Source organism: Oryctolagus cuniculus, chromosome 2 (genome assembly GCF_964237555.1).
Source record: "Oryctolagus cuniculus chromosome 2, mOryCun1.1, whole genome shotgun sequence".
NCBI lineage: Eukaryota > Metazoa > Chordata > Mammalia > Lagomorpha > Leporidae > Oryctolagus > Oryctolagus cuniculus.
This window is the reverse complement of record NC_091433.1, coordinates 163,087,004-163,104,148: the sequence shown is the minus strand read 5'-3', so window position 1 is coordinate 163,104,148 and position 17,145 is coordinate 163,087,004. Positions and strand designations below refer to the sequence as shown.

The following is a 17,145-nucleotide window of genomic DNA, read 5'->3' as shown; positions in this document are numbered from 1 at the left end:
TGACATACTCCTTTGATTTTTTGAACCTTTTGTTTTTAGAAGTGTTACTTAATTTTCACAAATTGTTGAATCTCACAAATTTTCTTCAGTTATTGTTTTCTGATTTTATTGCATTGTGGTAAAAGAACACAATTTGCTTAACTTTAATACTTTTAAATTTAATGAGGTTTGTTTCATTGCCTAACATATTGTCTCTCCTAGAGAATGCTCTGTTGCACTGGAAAAAAATGTTATATAGATGTCTATTGTGCCTTGTTGGGTTGTAGCATTAAGCTTCCTATTTCTTTGTTGATTTTCTGTTTACTTGTTCTACCACTATTGAAAATCAGTTATCAAAGTCTCCAGCTGTTAGGATTGAGTTGTGCATTTTTCTCTTCTGCTCTGTCACTTTTTGCCCCATGCGTATTTAGGCTCTGTTGATAGGCACATATATGTTTATAACCCATTCCTTTTTTTAAAAAAGATTTTATTTTATTGAGAGGTAGAGTTATAGACAGTGAGAGGGAGAGACAGAGAGAAAGGTCTTCCATCCGCTGGTTCATTCCCCAGATAGCCACAATGGCTGGAGCTGCACTGATCTGAAGCCAGGAGCCAGGAGCCTCCCCCAGGTCTCTCACATGGGTGCAGGGGCCCAAGGACTTGGGCCATTCTTAACTGCCATCCCAGGCCACAGCAGAGAGCTGGATCGGAATAGGAGCAGCTGGGACCAGAACTGGTGCCCATATGGGATGCCAGTGCCTCAGGCCATGGCTTCAACCCACTGCTCCACAGCTCTGGCCCCTCTAGTGTACCTTTTCAAAGTTGTCTGTTACTTGTTACTTTCTAAGTGGTTGCCATGTGGGTTAAAACTGACATCTTAATTTATTACAATCTAGTTTAGATTAATACAAATGAGTTTCAATTGTATATAAACACTGTTCCTATATGGGGTTATGCCCTCTCCCCTTCTTTGCACTGCTATTATCATATAAATTATATTTTTATGTATGTCCATTGAAACAGGTTTAAAATTATTGCTTTGTATTTTATGCCTTTTAAGTCAGAAAGAGGAGAAAAAGAGGGGGGGGGTTACAAACAATAAATGCACTTATAATGGCACTCTTTATTTCTTCATGTGGATTCAGTTACTGCCTTGATTTCAACATGAGGAATTCCTTTTCATTGTAAGCAAGGTCTGCTAGTGACACATTTCTTCAGTTGTTTATCTGGGAATGTCTTGATTTTTCCTTCATCTCGGAAGGAATACTTCACTGCCTATGGAATTCTGGGTTGACATTCTTACTTTCAGTACTTTGAATCTCAATGTTCTTGGACTTACCATGGGGTTACATCTGATAAACCCATCATAAGTTGAAAATATTGTTAAGTCCAAAATGCATTTAATATGCCTAACCTACCAAGCCTTATAGCTTAGCAACATAGTATACTATAAAGCATTGAATGTTTACCATCATGATTGAATGGCTGCCTGGAAAATGTGGCTTGCCATCATAGCCCAGGATTTTGAGAAACAGTATCATATTGCACAGCACTAAACTTGGAAAAGATTAAAATTCAACATTTGAAGTATGGTTTCTACCAAGCATGTATTGCTTTTGCACCATTGTAAACTGGGGGCTCTCTATATGTCATCCCACTCCCTTCTGTGGTTTCTGATGAGAAATTAGCTTGTATGTGGTAAGTTGCTCTTTTTTTCACTACTTTCAAAATTCTCCATCTTCGGCTTTCAGTAGTTTCATTATGAAGTCTCTGGGTATGGATCTCTGTGTTTAACTTAATTATATTTTATTTCACAGGTCTCTGAGGTGCTCCTCATTTCTCCTCACTTTTTTATTTATTTTCCTCAAGTGGTGTAATCTCAGTAGCCATGTCTTCAAGTTTGCTGATTCTTTCATCTGCCTGCTCAAAACTTCTGTCGAGACCATCTAGTGAATTTTTCATTTCTGTTATTATACTTCTTCAACCTCAGAATTTCCATTTGGCTTGTTGTTTCTTCTTTCATGGTTTCTATCACTTTACTGATATTCTCTATTGGGTGAGACATCTTTTGCATAGTTTTCTTTAGTTCTTTGGACATGATTTCCCTTAGTTCTTTAAACATTTAAAACAGCTGCCTAAAAATATTCATCAGGAAGTCCAATGTTTGGGTTTCCTCAGTGAGTGAGTTCCTGTTGACTGCTTTTCTTTCCACTTAGGACCATGCTCTTTTGGCTGTATGACTTGTACTTTTATGTTAAAAAAAAAAAAAAAAACTGAGCATTTTAATTTGTAAGATGTGGTGACTAGAAATTAGGTTCTTTTCCCGCCCCAGTGCTTGAAATTGTTTTTGTGGTTGTTGCTGTTTGTTTCTTTGGCTACTTTTCAGAATTAATTCTGTAGTCTATTTTCTTTGACATTTGTAGCCCCCGCAGCCTCTGCTAGGTTAGCCTAGCAGTAATTATTGGGCACAAGTGCCCTTAGCTGCTTGGAACAAGTAAATTTCCCAGTCTTTGCCAATGGATTCTGTGTGCATGTAGGGGCATGCCTTCAGCTCTGTTTTAGCTTTCCCATACTGCTGATACTGAATTTCAAGTAGAATGATAATTCTGAGAAATGCAAATATAGGCTATCACTGCTTTTGCCATCCTTTATCTGTCATTGTTCTCAGATGAGGTTGTTTGCTTTTTGCAAGCACAGACATTTCCTGATTTATAAACATCTAACTTATATCTGAATGCCCAATTTGTAATCCTTGGATCTCCCAACCACTGCCATGGAGACCATATTGAAAAGTATAAAGAGAAAAATAAAGTTTTGAGCTTTTAGAGAATTTGTGGTTTCATAAGAAACAGAAAACTTCTAATAATCAGAAATAGTTTTGAATAGTGTTTTCCAAAGTGAGATTCAAGGACACTTGCCTCAGAGTTACTTGGGATGTTTGTTGTCAAAATTCAGGTTTCTGCTTCCATCCCAGTCTTTTGATTGATAATGTCTGGAGTGAGTTCCAGGAGTTTGTGTTTTTAACAACACCTCCTCCCTCCAGGTGAGTCTTATGTGAACTGATGTCTGAGGATTTTCTTAGTGAAGATGGTCCTGAAGTTATGTTCACAGAAAGGACTAAATGGCTCATGACACAAAGTGTCCTCAGACATTCGTCCCTTCCTTTTACTGTGTGAGTTTGTAAACTTCACTTAACCTGTACCAATTTGATATTTATTTGCATCTATGAGGGCATGTATATTTTTAATACTCTCCAGAGTTAAAGGACTAACATTCACTCACAGCTTTTTAGAAAATTAGTTAAGTCATACTGCATTTCTCTAAACAGCTAGTCAAGATGATTTAAAATAGAAGGCAGTTTTGTTTGTTGTGTCATTTTGAGAGGGCAGATACTTTCCATGGATGTGCGTCTTCAGGAGAACAGGCCCATGTTAATTTATGCAATAAAAGCATGGGTTGAGAGAGAGAGAGTGGTAAGAAGGAGGAAAGGGTGTGAGATAAACCAAAGGGTACACTTGCCCACTTCAAAGTGTTGTGCCTAAAGTTGTCCATCTAACAGACCAGGGGCTGCATTTTTTTTTTTTCTTTCTCTCTACTTTGAATATCACCCTTTCACTCATGATCCAGAATTCAGATCAGTAACATTCCTATTAAGCAATGACATTAATTGCTCTAGAGTTAAACAAGCTTTTGTGGGTTGTCTGGAAATATAACTACCACCTAAACCACCTTTTCAAATGTTAATTTTATGTAAAGAAGTCTCCTGGTTTCCTTATAAATAGTGGGCTCAGGGCTGACTTTGTGGTGCAACCAGTTGAGCTGCCACTGGTATTCCATATTGGAGCCCCATGCTAGTTCAAGTCCGAACTTCTGCTTTGGATTTGGCTCCCAGATAATGCCTCTGAGAAAGCAGTGGATCATGATCCAAGTACTTGGGTCTTCACCATCCACGTGAGAGAGCTGGATGGAAATCCCTGCTTCTGACCTTGGCCTCTTCCAGCCCTGGATATTGTAGCCATTTGAGTAGTGAACCAGCAGATGGAAGATTTTTTCTCTCTCTTTCTCCCTCTCCACCCCCATCCCTCAATGTTACTCTGCTTTTCAAATAAATGATTAAATATTAAAATAAATAACACGCTTTCTAATGAACTTTTTCATGCAACTCATGAGTTTGAGACTGAACCAAATTCAGATGTGTAATATATATGTTAATTTAAAATTCTAAGCTGATTTCTACCAACCATCCCTATACTTGGAGGCCACATCTCCCTGAGGAGTTTTTGTTCAGGCAATACAAACTAAGTATTGAGAAGCAATTAGGGAAGGTATAGACCCTTATAAAATTCAATATATTCAAAAAGAAACATGATTTTCAAAATTATTTCATGTCAGATTTTTACAGCTCTTAACATTTTTTAATGAGAGTAATAAGAGATCCCCATCCCTTCTCACATTCAGCTCAGCTTAGGATACATTATTCTGCCTTAGGTCTCCGGAATTCTATTACAAATGAACAGACTGATAATTTGCATTTCTTATTTCCTTCAAGGTATTGCCCAGCGATGCACAGCTATCAAGTACCACTTTTCACAGCCAATCCGCTTACGAAATATTCCTTTCAATTTAACCAAGACAATACAGCAAGATGAATGGCACCTGCTTCGTAAGTAGCTGTGGGAAATGGCCAGAGAGGAATTGGTGTCTCTCTGGACAGAAGGTGTTCCCCCCAACCCCATGTTTGGACTGAGACTTGTATTTATCCTGTGTTGTCCTCTGGGCCCAACCACCTGAGCAGAGACTCTGAGGACCATTTCACTATGCTGTGTACACAGCCTGTTTGTAAATCCAGGGTGTGAAGATTGGGTGTGAGGCTTTGTGAAGTAGTGAGTATCCCTGTCTGCCCTGGTGGCTTCTGTACACAGCAGCCAACTGCCAAGTCCCAAGGTACAAGGACTTGTTTTGATACCTGTCTTAGTAATCCAAGGAGATTATACCTTACATACTCTTATTTTTGTTTTGTTTATACAATATTTACTTTAGCTACTGTGTTTATCTCAGACCTTGGCATTTTGCTAAAATGTCTTTACAAGTGTTGTGTTATAATTTTCCCAGAGGGTGTCAGTTCCCTCTACCTCTCAATGGAAGAAACTACTCTTTTTCACTGTCAGGAAAAAGCAAAACTCTAGGAAGCAGCATGCAATATGAAACTAAAGAGGGCTGATATTTACCTGAAAACTGTTGACTCAAGTTGCCTGGTGATGGATAGCTCATGCCAGCAATCAACTATACCAAGTTCTGTCGCTCCCCCTCTTCATGGAGGAACGACACTAAGCCCTGCCTAGGCTTCACATCCGAGTCACGGCACCATTATGTCGCTCCCCCTCTTCGTGGAGGAACGACACAGGACCCTGCGCTGTTCTTTTCGTCTGCTCGGCCCTCCCCGGGTTTGCTGCTGGTTCTTCCCGGGTTGGCTACTATCCCTTCCACCTCCGTGGAAGGGCAGTTCCCCCTGGCCGCATTCCCCACTTCCGCAGGGGAGCGGCACACCGCCAGCCGGCTCTCTCGGGGGCTGCACGGGTTCCCCTAGCTGTTCCCCATAGATGTTCCTGGTGCATGCCGTCTCTCTCCTCCTTTATAGTCCTCCTCCGCCAATCCCAACTCGGCTGCCCACACGCCGAGTACGCTGCTCTCCAATCAGGAGCAAGTCCTACAGTTAATTGGTTGAACTGGAGGCAGCTGTGCGGAAGCTGTTTACTTCTCTCCCAGCGCCATATTGTGGGAGAGCAGATGCATAGAATAAGTCCTAATTCGAGTAACTTAGTCTAGTCCGGATTGCTCCCCACAGATCCCCCTTTCTTTTTATTTTTTAGCGTTGATACGCGCCTGTCTTCGGTGTCCCGCGGCACACACTCTGCTCTACTTGCTAGAGTTGCCACAGGCTCTTACAAGTCCTATCAATCAGGAAAACCGAATCCGGGTCCTCTCTTCGCCATGTTGTGAGGAGGTTTTTAGGCGCTGATGCGTGCCTGTGTTCGGTGCCCTGCAGCGCATGCTCTGCTCTGCCTGCAGGGGACTTACAAGACCTATCAGGCAAACCGAATCCAAGCCTTCTCATTGCCTTATTGTGGGGGAGACTTATTAGTGTTGGTTCGTGCCTATCTTCGGTGACCTGCAGCTCATACTCTGGTCGAGCTTTGCTGGCGCTTACCGCCTTAAATCAGGCAGACCGAATCCAAGCCTTCTCATTGCGGTATTGTGGGGAGACTTATTGATATTAATAATGTGCCTGTCTTCGGTGACCTGCGGAGCATAAGCTGCTAGCCGCCGCAGGTGCTCATCGCCTCACTTGATTAGGCAGACCGAATCCAAGCTCTCACATTGCAGTGTTGTAGGGAGGCCTTTTTATCTCTCTATTTCTCTATCTCCGGGCATTCCCACTTCTCCCATCTTACTTCTATCTTCCAGCATTCCTATTTTTCTCACTTTACTTCTAAACTTCTGTTTCTCTTATCCCTGCGGCTTTCCGGCACCTCGCCCCGCCGGCGGGTTCCCGGCTCTGCGCCGCTTCAGCCCGCGCGCCTCTCTCATCTGCGCAGCTTCCCGGCTTTGCGCGGCTCGGCTTCGCGCACTCCGCGGTCTCCACGCTTAACCCTTTCGCGTCTGAACCACGGCCTACGCCAGCGTTCCCTATCTATTCACGCCCCGTGCTCTCTCTGCACGCGGTGGCTTCCGCGAGTAACACAGCGTAGCTTGCGTCTCCACCACTAGCATTCAATCCAAGTTCCCCGGGCTAGCCTGGCGAATTCAACCCAGCGTACGTCTCCACCCCACGATTTGGCTTCCCGTCCTTTGCTCCCCGGGCTAATCAGACGGATCCCAATCTGGCTTACGTCTCAGCTTCTGGTTTCAACTTTTCGCCCCCTATTCCCGGGCTAACTTGAGAACCCCAAAGTGGCTTCCGTTTCCGCCTCGGCCTGCCCCCCACGGCTTCAATTTCCCTAACATTTTTCTCTACCCGGTATGTTTCCCCAAGCTTTCCTCCAACAATATTCCTCCCTCATTTCTCCTGGCCTCTCCCCACAGTCCGCATCCGAGTCTGTTTGTTCTAGCTTTCACTTTCGCTTTTGACCTTAGAGATTTCTCCCAGCTTCCCCCCGTAGTCCGTATCCGAATCTATGCCTAGGCTTTCAACAGCTTCTTCCGGCACCCTTTTCGTCCGGCTTTTCCCTAGGCTGTTTGCTAGTCTCTCTCCGGTAATTTCCACTTCTTCCCGTTTCTTCCCTCCTAAGTTTTTTATCCGTCCTAGGTTTCCTATCCAAGCTAGGTTTCCTATCCGAGTCAGGTTTCCTATCCGAGTCAGGTTTCCTATCCGAGTCATTTCTTCCCTCCTAGGTTTCCTATCCGAGTCACGGCACCATTATGTCGCTCCCCCTCTTCATGGAGGAACGACACTAAGCCCTGCCTAGGCTTCACATCCGAGTCACGGCACCATTATGTCGCTCCCCCTCTTCGTGGAGGAACGACACAGGACCCTGCGCTGTTCTTTTCGTCTGCTCGGCCCTCCCCGGGTTTGCTGCTGGTTCTTCCCGGGTTGGCTACTATCCCTTCCACCTCCGTGGAAGGGCAGTTCCCCCTGGCCGCATTCCCCACTTCCGCAGGGGAGCGGCACACCGCCGGCCGGCTCTCTCGGGGGCTGCACGGGTTCCCCTAGCTGTTCCCCATAGATGTTCCTGGTGCATGCCGTCTCTCTCCTCCTTTATAGTCCTCCTCCGCCAATCCCAACTCGGCTGCCCACACGCCGAGTACGCTGCTCTCCAATCAGGAGCAAGTCCTACAGTTAATTGGTTGAACTGGAGGCAGCTGTGCGGAAGCTGTTTACTTCTCTCCCAGCGCCATATTGTGGGAGAGCAGATGCATAGAATAAGTCCTAATTCGAGTAACTTAGTCTAGTCCGGATTGCTCCCCACAAAGTTCTTTCTGTTGTTTGCCCTGAGACTTTGATGTCATTTTCCAATGAAATAAGTGGCAAGAACTTGAGTGGTCTTCTTTGATGACCAAAGCAGAAGACCAAGGAGAGTCTCATTGTATAGGCAAGCCTCCCTGCAGATCCAAAGTTCTGTTTTAAATCTCAAAACACTTACATGGAAGCTTTTACCGAGTCATCCCGGCAGGGATCAGATAGTAATATTGTGCTCAGCAGCTTTTGGACTTGGAAAGTCATTGGTTTATTTTTGAACAGGATGGGTTCCTGGAAGTTCTTTCTTGCTGGCAGATTTTAACCATAATTTCTCAGCAAATGTGAGTTAGTATCTTATTTAGGTTGTCTTCGTTCCTTTTTTTTAGATTTATTTATTTATTTATTTATTTGAAAGGTGTCGCTCCCCCTCTTCGTGGAGGAGCGACACAGGACCCTGCGTTGTTCTTTCGTCTGCTCGGCCCTTCCCGGGTTTGCTGCTGGTTCTTCCCGGGTTGGCTACCGTCCCTCCACCTCCGTGGAGGGACGGTTCCCCCTGCCACTTTCCCCACTTCCGTGGGGGAGCGGCACACCGCCGGCCGGCTCTCTCGGGGGCTGCACAGGTGTTCCTTCAGATAGATGTTCCTGGTGCATGTTGTCTCTCTCCTCCTTTATAGTCCTCTTCCACCAGTCCCAACTCTGCTACCCACACGCCGAGTACGCTGCTCTCCTCCAATCAGGAGTAGGTCCTACAGTTTATTGGTTGAACTGGAGGCAGCTGTGTAGAAGCTGTTTCTCCCTTCTCAGCGCCATATTGTGGGAGAGCAGATGCATAGAATAAGTCCTAATTCCAGTAACTTAGTCTAGTCCGAGTTGCTCCCCACAGAAAGGCAGAACTACAGAGAAGCAGAGGCAGAGAGAGAGAGAGTGAGGTCTTTCTTCCATCTGTTGGTTCACTCTCCAGATGGCCACAATAGCCAGAGCTGGGATGATCCCAAGCCAGGAGCCAGGAGCTTCCTCCAGGTCTCCCACGCAGGTGCAGGGGCCCAAGGACTTGGGCCATCTTCTACTGCTCTCCCAGGCCATAGCAGAGAGCTGAATCAGAAGTGGAGCAGCCTGGACTAGAACCGGCGCCCATATGATGCTGCAAGTGGTGGCTTTACCCACTATACCCCATGTCTTTGTTCTTTTTAGCATGTGTGGAATTCTTGGTCTTAATCATCTGTGCAAAGAACCACATAGTTAATGGCTTTCGTCTCCTTGTGGGACTAAAGATCACAGGATCCTGAAAAAGAATCTCATCCATTCCATTATTACCCAGTAAGGCAATATGTGAGCATTCTCTTCATGATCCTTCCCAGGGTTCTCAGGGAAACATGCTTTTAGCAGGATTCTTTCTAAGAAAGTCACACAAAGTGAGCTATTCCCCATTTCCAGGAGAGGCTTAACTTACCTGGTGCTAATGCAGATCCCATGTAGATTATATCTAAACCTTGTGCTTTATAATAGTCACAGAAAATAGAACCATCACTCAACCCACAGGGAATTTGGAAGTTTGTAAGATGATAGAGACTATACTGTTGTTAAATTTCCCCTGCTCAGATGTGGTTGTCTTGTATATCCTTCACATGGAGCTCACGTGAACACATTGAACTCAGCATCTTTAGAAGATTGCTTCCCTGGGCCCCTGGCTCTGTGCTGTTTACATTTCGTCTTCTAGACAGAGATGCTCTATTTTAATTTGGATGCTCTGAGCTGGAAATGAGAAATCACCTTTTAGAAAAGGGATGGGGGTCGGCAGTGTGGCACAGTGGGTTAACGCCCTGGCCTGAAGTGCCGGCATTCCATATGGGTGCCGGTTCGAGACCTGGCTGCTCCACTTCCAATCCAGCTCTCTGCTATGGCCTGGGAAAGCAGTAGAGGTCGGCCCAAGTCCTTGGGCCCCTGCACCCAAGTTGGAGACCGGGAAGAAGCTCCTGGCTCCTGGCTTCGTATTGGCACAGCTTCAACCGTTGCGGCCATCTGGAAAGTGAACCATCGGATGGAAGACCTCTCTCTCTGCCTCTCTTCTCTCTTGTAACTCTTTCAAATAAATAAATAAATCTTAAAAAAAAGAAAGAAAAGAACGAAAAGGGATGGTCTGTTAGTGGCTAGGATGCTAAGAGCAAGATTGATGCTACTGTAACCCATTCTACATGCACCCATAAGAAGCCCAGGAGCTGCTCAAACCTACCAGGAGGCAGCTGCCTGGGCTCTTCCACACTTCAAAGGGTGCAGCATGTGCCTTGTCTTGGCTGCAGGTGTGCGTGGCTCACGTGCATTTGCCCAGACTTGTTGCCTGGCCTCAGGGACAGCAGATGTATGTTTGGGATCTGCTGCTTCAAAGAGGATCATAGACATTTAGCTAATAATTTTTCAAGTTAGTTTCATTCTTAAAGTAAAAAGGGGAGAAAGGAAGTAGAACAGAAAAGTGATGGCCAGCAAATGGATAATACAAGTGTTATTTAGCAATTGGAAACAAAGTGTCCAAATACCTGTAGCCAAAATTGGCAATACACAGGACAGGACAGTTGGGTACCCGGGGGAGACTTGTCCAAAGGGACCAGTTCCTTCCTCAACCTGGTTAAAGGATGTTTGTGCTGAGGGACCCATATTTTAGGGGAGAGGGTACTTATGAGTAGATGTGTAATGTGTGCACTTTGGGTCACTATTTCAGTCACCACAGTTGCCTTCACTTTCTCAAATCCTTTTTGACCATAGGTAAGAGTAGATGTAAATAAAAAATGAAATGATTGGCATCCATGGTGCTTAGATAAAATCCTGTTTCACTATGGCTCAGGTTTTAGGCTCTTTCTCCAAAGCCAGATGCCTTTTAGACACAGTGGTATTAGCCTACATTTCTATTACTGTTTTTAAGGCTAACAAAGGCATTTCTCAAACCTTCCTCCCTCACAGTGTATTCAGTAGCTGTCTGTCTATTACCCAAGTTTCCCCTGGGGTTGTCTTATTATCTCTTCTCTAATGACATGAATTTCTCCGTGGACTGACAGAGGGTAGACTGTGGTCCCTCCATCAGTTACACCCTGTTTGTCCTTTTGTGAAATACCAGGGAGGAGAATTCCCTAAACCCCATCACCCTGCAGGCCCTCAGCCTGTCTGTGTAACTTAACTAATTTTCACAATGCATACAGCGCTCTTTATTCTCTGATTGTCAGTACCTTTCCTGTCTCTTCTGATTTTGAATGTGTGTTTCTGTTTCTAAACTAGATTTGAGAAGAATCACTGCTGGCTTCCTGGGCATGGCGGTAGCCGTCCTTCTGTGTGGCTGCATTGTGGCCACAGTCAGTTTCTTCTGGGAGGAAAGCCTGACCCAGCATGTGGCTGGACTCCTGTTCCTCATGACAGGTACGCTGCACACCTCGGGCCGCCTTTCTCTGCCAAAGTGATGGCTGCTGTGTCTTCGGCCGACTTCACTTTGTCACCTCCCTGTTAAAGTTGCTTCCAACTGTGAGAAAAGCAAGCAGAAGGTCATTTAGCTTGGGTGGGTAATTTGGAATTTCAAGAAAACAACAAAAATGCAGCCCTGCTATCCCCATTGTGGTCTGCTCTAGGTTAGATGGAGGTGTCTTGGATTTAATCTCTGTCTGAGACAGGTTGGTATTTTTCAGTTTTTCATTGCTTACCAGGAGCTCTCCTGGGGAGAGAAGCTGATAGATTATCCTAACCCATTGCTGACTAAAAGTCACCTCAGTTCTGGTCTTAGTGATGGTGTCATTGGCAGCATTTCTATCTACAGGGTTACTCCCAAAAGTTCATGGAAAATGGCACCAAAAGATCTGTTGACCTTGATGCGCGAAGATAAAATAACTTGATGGTATGAATGGAATGTGCTGCCTTGCGAATCACTGAGCACTGGTTGCTCATGGCGCATGTCATCGTATGCATTTCCCATGAAACCTCTATTCAATCCCTTCCACAGTTAGTTCCTTGAGGACTGGAGGACTCGGGCACTGCTCTGTGTGCTAGAGACACACAATAAACGGGGCAGGCAAAATCCTTGTCCGTTTTTATTGTGGGGAGACATACACAATGATTGGTGATGCCGGGAAAAGCTGTGAGGGAATCGGATGAAATAGGGACTCAGAGAAAGCTGTCTTGAGGCGACAGTTTCTGAGGTTCGTCCCACGAAGCAACCGGTCATTGGGAGCGTGCTGTGGGCTGTGGAAGCCACCAGTGCCAACCCAAAGGCCAGGAGCATCAGTCAGTCTGAGCTATGAGAAAAAGAGCAATGGGGTTGGAAGGGAATGGAGCGAGGGATCCATCACAGTGGAAGCAGCAGGCAATGCCTGAATCTTTAGTGCATTCTTGGCCACAGCGAAGAGCCTGGATCTGACACTTAGGGTGATGGAAGCCACTAGAAAGTTTTAAGCAAAGGAGTAACTTGACTCCAATCAAGAGATTGGAAGAGGGGTATGGAGATGTGGTCAGGGTGGTTTTGATGAACAAGTGAAAGATTTTTGTCTAAAAAGGAGTCAAGAGTGGAGTTGATGGCTAATGCTGACTTAAGGGGGCTATAGGAAGAAATCTTTGCTTCCTGTTCCTCCTTCACAAAAATTAGTAAGTGATTAGACGTTAGAGAACTACATTTCACAAAGCAGACGCAGCCTCAGCCCGAGTGCCACCCTGGACAGCCATTTCTCATCTGCCTGTTTCTGGCTCCCCAGAGTGCTGGCACTCAAGGGGCTTGCTGGGGCTCTCTACACTCGGCCCTGTAATCAAGCCTGGGTTAACCCGAGGTGGTGCTACCCGGCAGGACGGACACCACCTTCTGTCTGTCTCTCAGGGCTGGCAGGGAGGTGACACTTCTCTCTCTGGGCTGTTCGTCCCCGCTGTGGCCTCACCTCACCCATCACAGGCAGGGGCTGTGCTTTCTAACTCCCATTCCCACTGGCCCCACAAGCACTCCTTGATATGGTGCTACCACTGTCAGTGACATGGAGTATGGTCGTCTTTGCAAGCATCCCAACAGAACATTCAGAAATCTGGGGGCCCTGTTTAGTTGTGAGCAGAAAAACAGCTTAGCTTTTCTGGATTTTGGTGAATACATGGTGGCTACCAGGGCTGTAGCAAAGGGAGACTAAAATTTTAGTTCCTGGGGCCAGCGCCGTGGCTCACTTGGTTAATCCATCCTCCCATATGGGTGCCGGATTCTAGTCCCGGTTGCTCCTCTTCCAGTCCAGCTCTCTGCTGTGGCCGGGAGTGCAGTGGAGGATGGCCCAGGTGCTTGGGTCCTGCACCCCATGGAAGACCAGGAGAAGTACCTGGCTCCTGCCATCGGATCAGCGTGGTGCGCCGGCCGTAGCGGCCATTTGGAGGGTGAACCAACAGAAAAAGGAAGACCTTTCTCTCTGTCTCTCTCACTGTCCACTCTGCCTGTCATAAAATAAAAAAAAAAAAAAAATTAAAAAAAGAAGCACCTGGCTCCTGGCTTCAGATCAGCGCAGTGCTGGCCATAGTGGCCATTTGGGGGTGTGAACCAACAGAAGGAAGACCTTTCTCTCTGTCTCTCTCTCTCACTGTCTATAATTCTACCTGTCAAATTAAAAAAAAAAAAATTAGTTCTCGAGGTTTTGGGAGAGGATTTAAACTCTCAAAACCAGCCTGGTTGCCAACTCTAGGGATATGAGTAAAATCCAAATTGCAGGAACAGGCGTTTTACACAGGGGTAAGATGCCTGTATCCCATGTTGGAATGCCTGGATTTGACTCTTGGCTCTGCATCTGGTTCCAGCTTCCTGCTAATGTGTACCCTGGGAGGCAGCAGGTGATGGCCCTTCTACCCATGTGGGAGAACTAGATTGAGTTCCTGGCTCCTGGCTTTGGCTGGCCCAGCCCTGATTATTGCAGGCATGTGGGGGATGAACCAGCAGATGAAAGATCTTTCTGTCTCTCTGCCTTTCAAAGAAAATGTTTAAAAATAAGTAAAAATATTAAAATCCATATTACAGAATGAGCCACAAGGGTGGCATACAAAGAGACTGTGCTGCCCAGAGAATTCCCTGAAACCTCTGCTGGGTTTAGCAGTCATTGAAATTCTCCCCTTTTTCTCCCTTACCCCCTTTACTAGTTGTATCCCAGTTTCCCCCACATCTGTTAAAGAAGTGCAGACTTGCTTCCCTCAGCCCTGGAAATGGCCATCACACCCTGTTGCCAGGAAAAGTGAGGGAAGCTCTGGGTTCCAGAAAAGCCTCAGCAGGAGTGGATTTTAAAGGACACTTTCAATACAAGTAGTGCTTGAATAAGTTAGGATGCTTTTAGCATGGAAAACAATTGTGAATATTAAAATAAATCACAACACATGAAAGCCCCATGAATGGTCCTTGAGAGGCTGAGGGGCTGGCCTGGTTTTAAATGGAACGAAGGTGGACATTCAGCCTTGGGTCTGCATTGAGGACTGGGTGTTTCCTGGGTGCTATATAAGAGTCCTTCAAAACATTTGAAATCCAAGCAGAATTTTTTTCTAATATGCATTTTCTTTTTTAAAAAATATTTTTATTTATTTGGAAGGCCGAGTTAGAGAGAGAGTGAGTGAGCGAGTGAGTTTACATCTGTTGGTTCACTTCCAAAATGCCCTCAACTGCTGGGGGCTGGGCCAGAAACCAGGAGGTTCTTTGCGGTCTCCTATGTGGGTGCAGGAGTCCAAGCACTTGTGCCGTCCTCTGCTGCCTTCCCAGGTGTATTAGCAGGGAGCTGGATTGGAAGTGGAATAGCTGAACTCAAACCATTGCCCATATGGGATGCCGGTGATGCAGGTGGCAGCGGCTTTATCCACTATGCCACAATGCTAGTAGCCCCCCTAATATGTGTTTTCAATGAACTTTTTGAAAACTCCTTATAATGCATGTGTATCAAAAATGTTTGCACCAAAATAAACATATTTTAATCCCATTTTTCAGTGAACTTTTTGAAAACTCTGGGTTTTCCAAATTTTTTTTTTGCATTTTAATTCCATTTTCCATGAACTTTTTGAAGTACTTTGTATTCATCTTTTGCCTTGCTGTAGGATTTAGAGAGGATCATTTTGTTTTTGTTCCTACAAATAATGCCTTAGAATTTCCTTTGTAATCACTGAGATAACTACATTAATCTGTTGCATGAGATAAATTAGCTGTAGAACCTTCTCATGCAGTCGCAGCAGAAGAGAGCAAAGCAGAGTGAAAAGAATTGATTTTAATTAAGCAGAATGTCTTCCGCAGCTCCAGTCAGCTCCCACCCACAGATTTTTGATGCTAAACTTAGCCCCTTCTAATGTGCTGGCATCTTCATTCTGTGCCTGAACTTGTTAGCAAGACCTTCAGTGAAGAATGTCAGTGATGTGACAGTGTGCGCTGCTAAAATGGAAACCTTGGAACCGTCTTTCTCCTCCAGCCTGCTTGCACACAGCAGGTCTTAACGTCCTACCTGGGGAACAGCTACCATCAACTCACGTCTGGGAGCCAGGTCTTGCCTCTTCTCCTCCTCCATGTGGCCTTGCACGGAGTCCTCCAGCAGGACCAGGGCAGGCCTCACACCCGCCAAGGCCTCACATTTAGTATTTTGATGTCATGTGCTCTGGGTTGTGTACACGCAGGCTAAGGGAGGCTTTAAAATTCTGCCCATTAGCAGACGATGCTGCATTCACTGCACCATGAATGACTGTCCACAGTAATAATGCATCCTGTTAAACTGCCATAGCCATATGATGATAATATTATAACTTAAATTACAAATATTTTAAAGGAGTAAATTGATTTAATGCAGGGCCGGCGCCGCGGCTCACTAGGCTAATCCTCCGCCTACCGGCGCCGGCACACCGGGTTCTAGTCCCGGTTGGGGCGCCGGATTCTGTCCCGGTTGCCCCTCTTCCAGGCCAGCTCTCTGCTGTGGCCAGGGAGTGCAGTGGAGGATGGCCCAGGTGCTTGGGCCCTGCACCCCATGGGAGACCAGGAAAAGCACCTGGCTCCTGGCTCCTGCCATCGGATCAGCGCGGTGCGCCGGCCGCAGCGTGCTGGCCGTGGCGGCCATTGGAGGGTGAACCAACGGCAAAGGAAGACCTTTCTCTCTGTCTCTCTCTCTCACTGTCCACTCTGCCTGTCAAAAACAAAACAAAACAAAACAAAAAAAACAAAAAAAAAATTGATTTAATGCAAACATGTTTCTTTTGAGCAGCAGAGAAAGAGACCTCCCATCTGCTGGTTCACTTCTGAAATACCAGGGAGCCAGGCTCCTAATCCAGGCCTCCCGTGCTGGGTGGCAGGGTCTTAACTACTTGAGCCGTCACCACTGCCTCTCTAGGTCTGCTTAAGCAAGAAGCTAGAATAGGGAGTGGAGCCGGAACTCCAACTCAGGGACTCTGATGGACATGTGGGCATCCCAGCTGGTGTCTTACTCTGTGATAAACACCTTCCCTGAATAGTCTTTAAATCCAATTTATATTTCCTTTGCATTATTTTTGTTATTTCTAACACATGAAGAGTCTCCAATTTTATAACACTTGGCCCTCTCAGTGGAGATGTCACTGTTGGCCACTGCCGTTTTGGAAGAGTTCACACAGCACGTGACCCTGCTGGCCTGACATGGAGGACAGGGGAGACAACTCCGGCAGCCCATCAGAGCTTAGGGCCAGTTAACACCCACACTGCGTTATCTACTCCTTTGTTTCATTGTGGTCCGAATAAAAAAATTCATCCACTGGAGGTATATTGAATCATCACGTTTACCCATTGATTACAGCTTAAAACTGCAGGTCCATGTCTTATCTGAAACTGTTGGGGCCAGATGTGTATTGGAATTCAAGATTTTAAAAATGCTGTTGTGGAAAGGGAATGGGATACATCCATCCTGTATTCTCTCACACCCTCAGCATGGTTGTGGGTAGCATCATGAAATCAATTACGTGAACATTTCTGCAGCAAACCATATGAATATTCACAGGAAGCAAGATCAATAAGCACTAGAATAGCCCAGGTTAGAGCAGGCCAGGTGTTGCCACTAAAGGAGATGGCGGAAATCTTTCAGTAAAAGCCTGCGTATGTTTCAGGATTTAGGCATTGCTGACTGTGGATCTGGTTTTCTGTCTCAATTTTTCTTAGAAGTTTTGTGTTATTAGTCCTGCCCAGTCATTTACTTAAGCCAAAGTAGGCATGGCTTTTTGAGTAATCTGTCTGAAAAGTA

General features: G+C 45.6%; 1 protein-coding gene across 2 annotated transcripts in view; it reads left to right on the top strand.

Annotated features, from left to right (window-relative positions):
- The window catches only part of TMEM178A (transmembrane protein 178A), a 106,415-nt gene that overhangs the window by 82,810 nt on the left and 6,460 nt on the right, over nucleotides 1-17,145 (top strand). For both annotated transcript variants that reach the window (XM_070069211.1, XM_002709906.5), the window contains exons 2-3: nucleotides 4,529-4,642; nucleotides 11,201-11,338. In XM_070069211.1, the coding sequence (XP_069925312.1) occupies nucleotides 11,233-11,338 (106 nt within the window). In that variant the 5' untranslated portion in view covers nucleotides 4,529-4,642; nucleotides 11,201-11,232. The remainder of the gene's footprint in view (nucleotides 1-4,528; nucleotides 4,643-11,200; nucleotides 11,339-17,145) is intronic.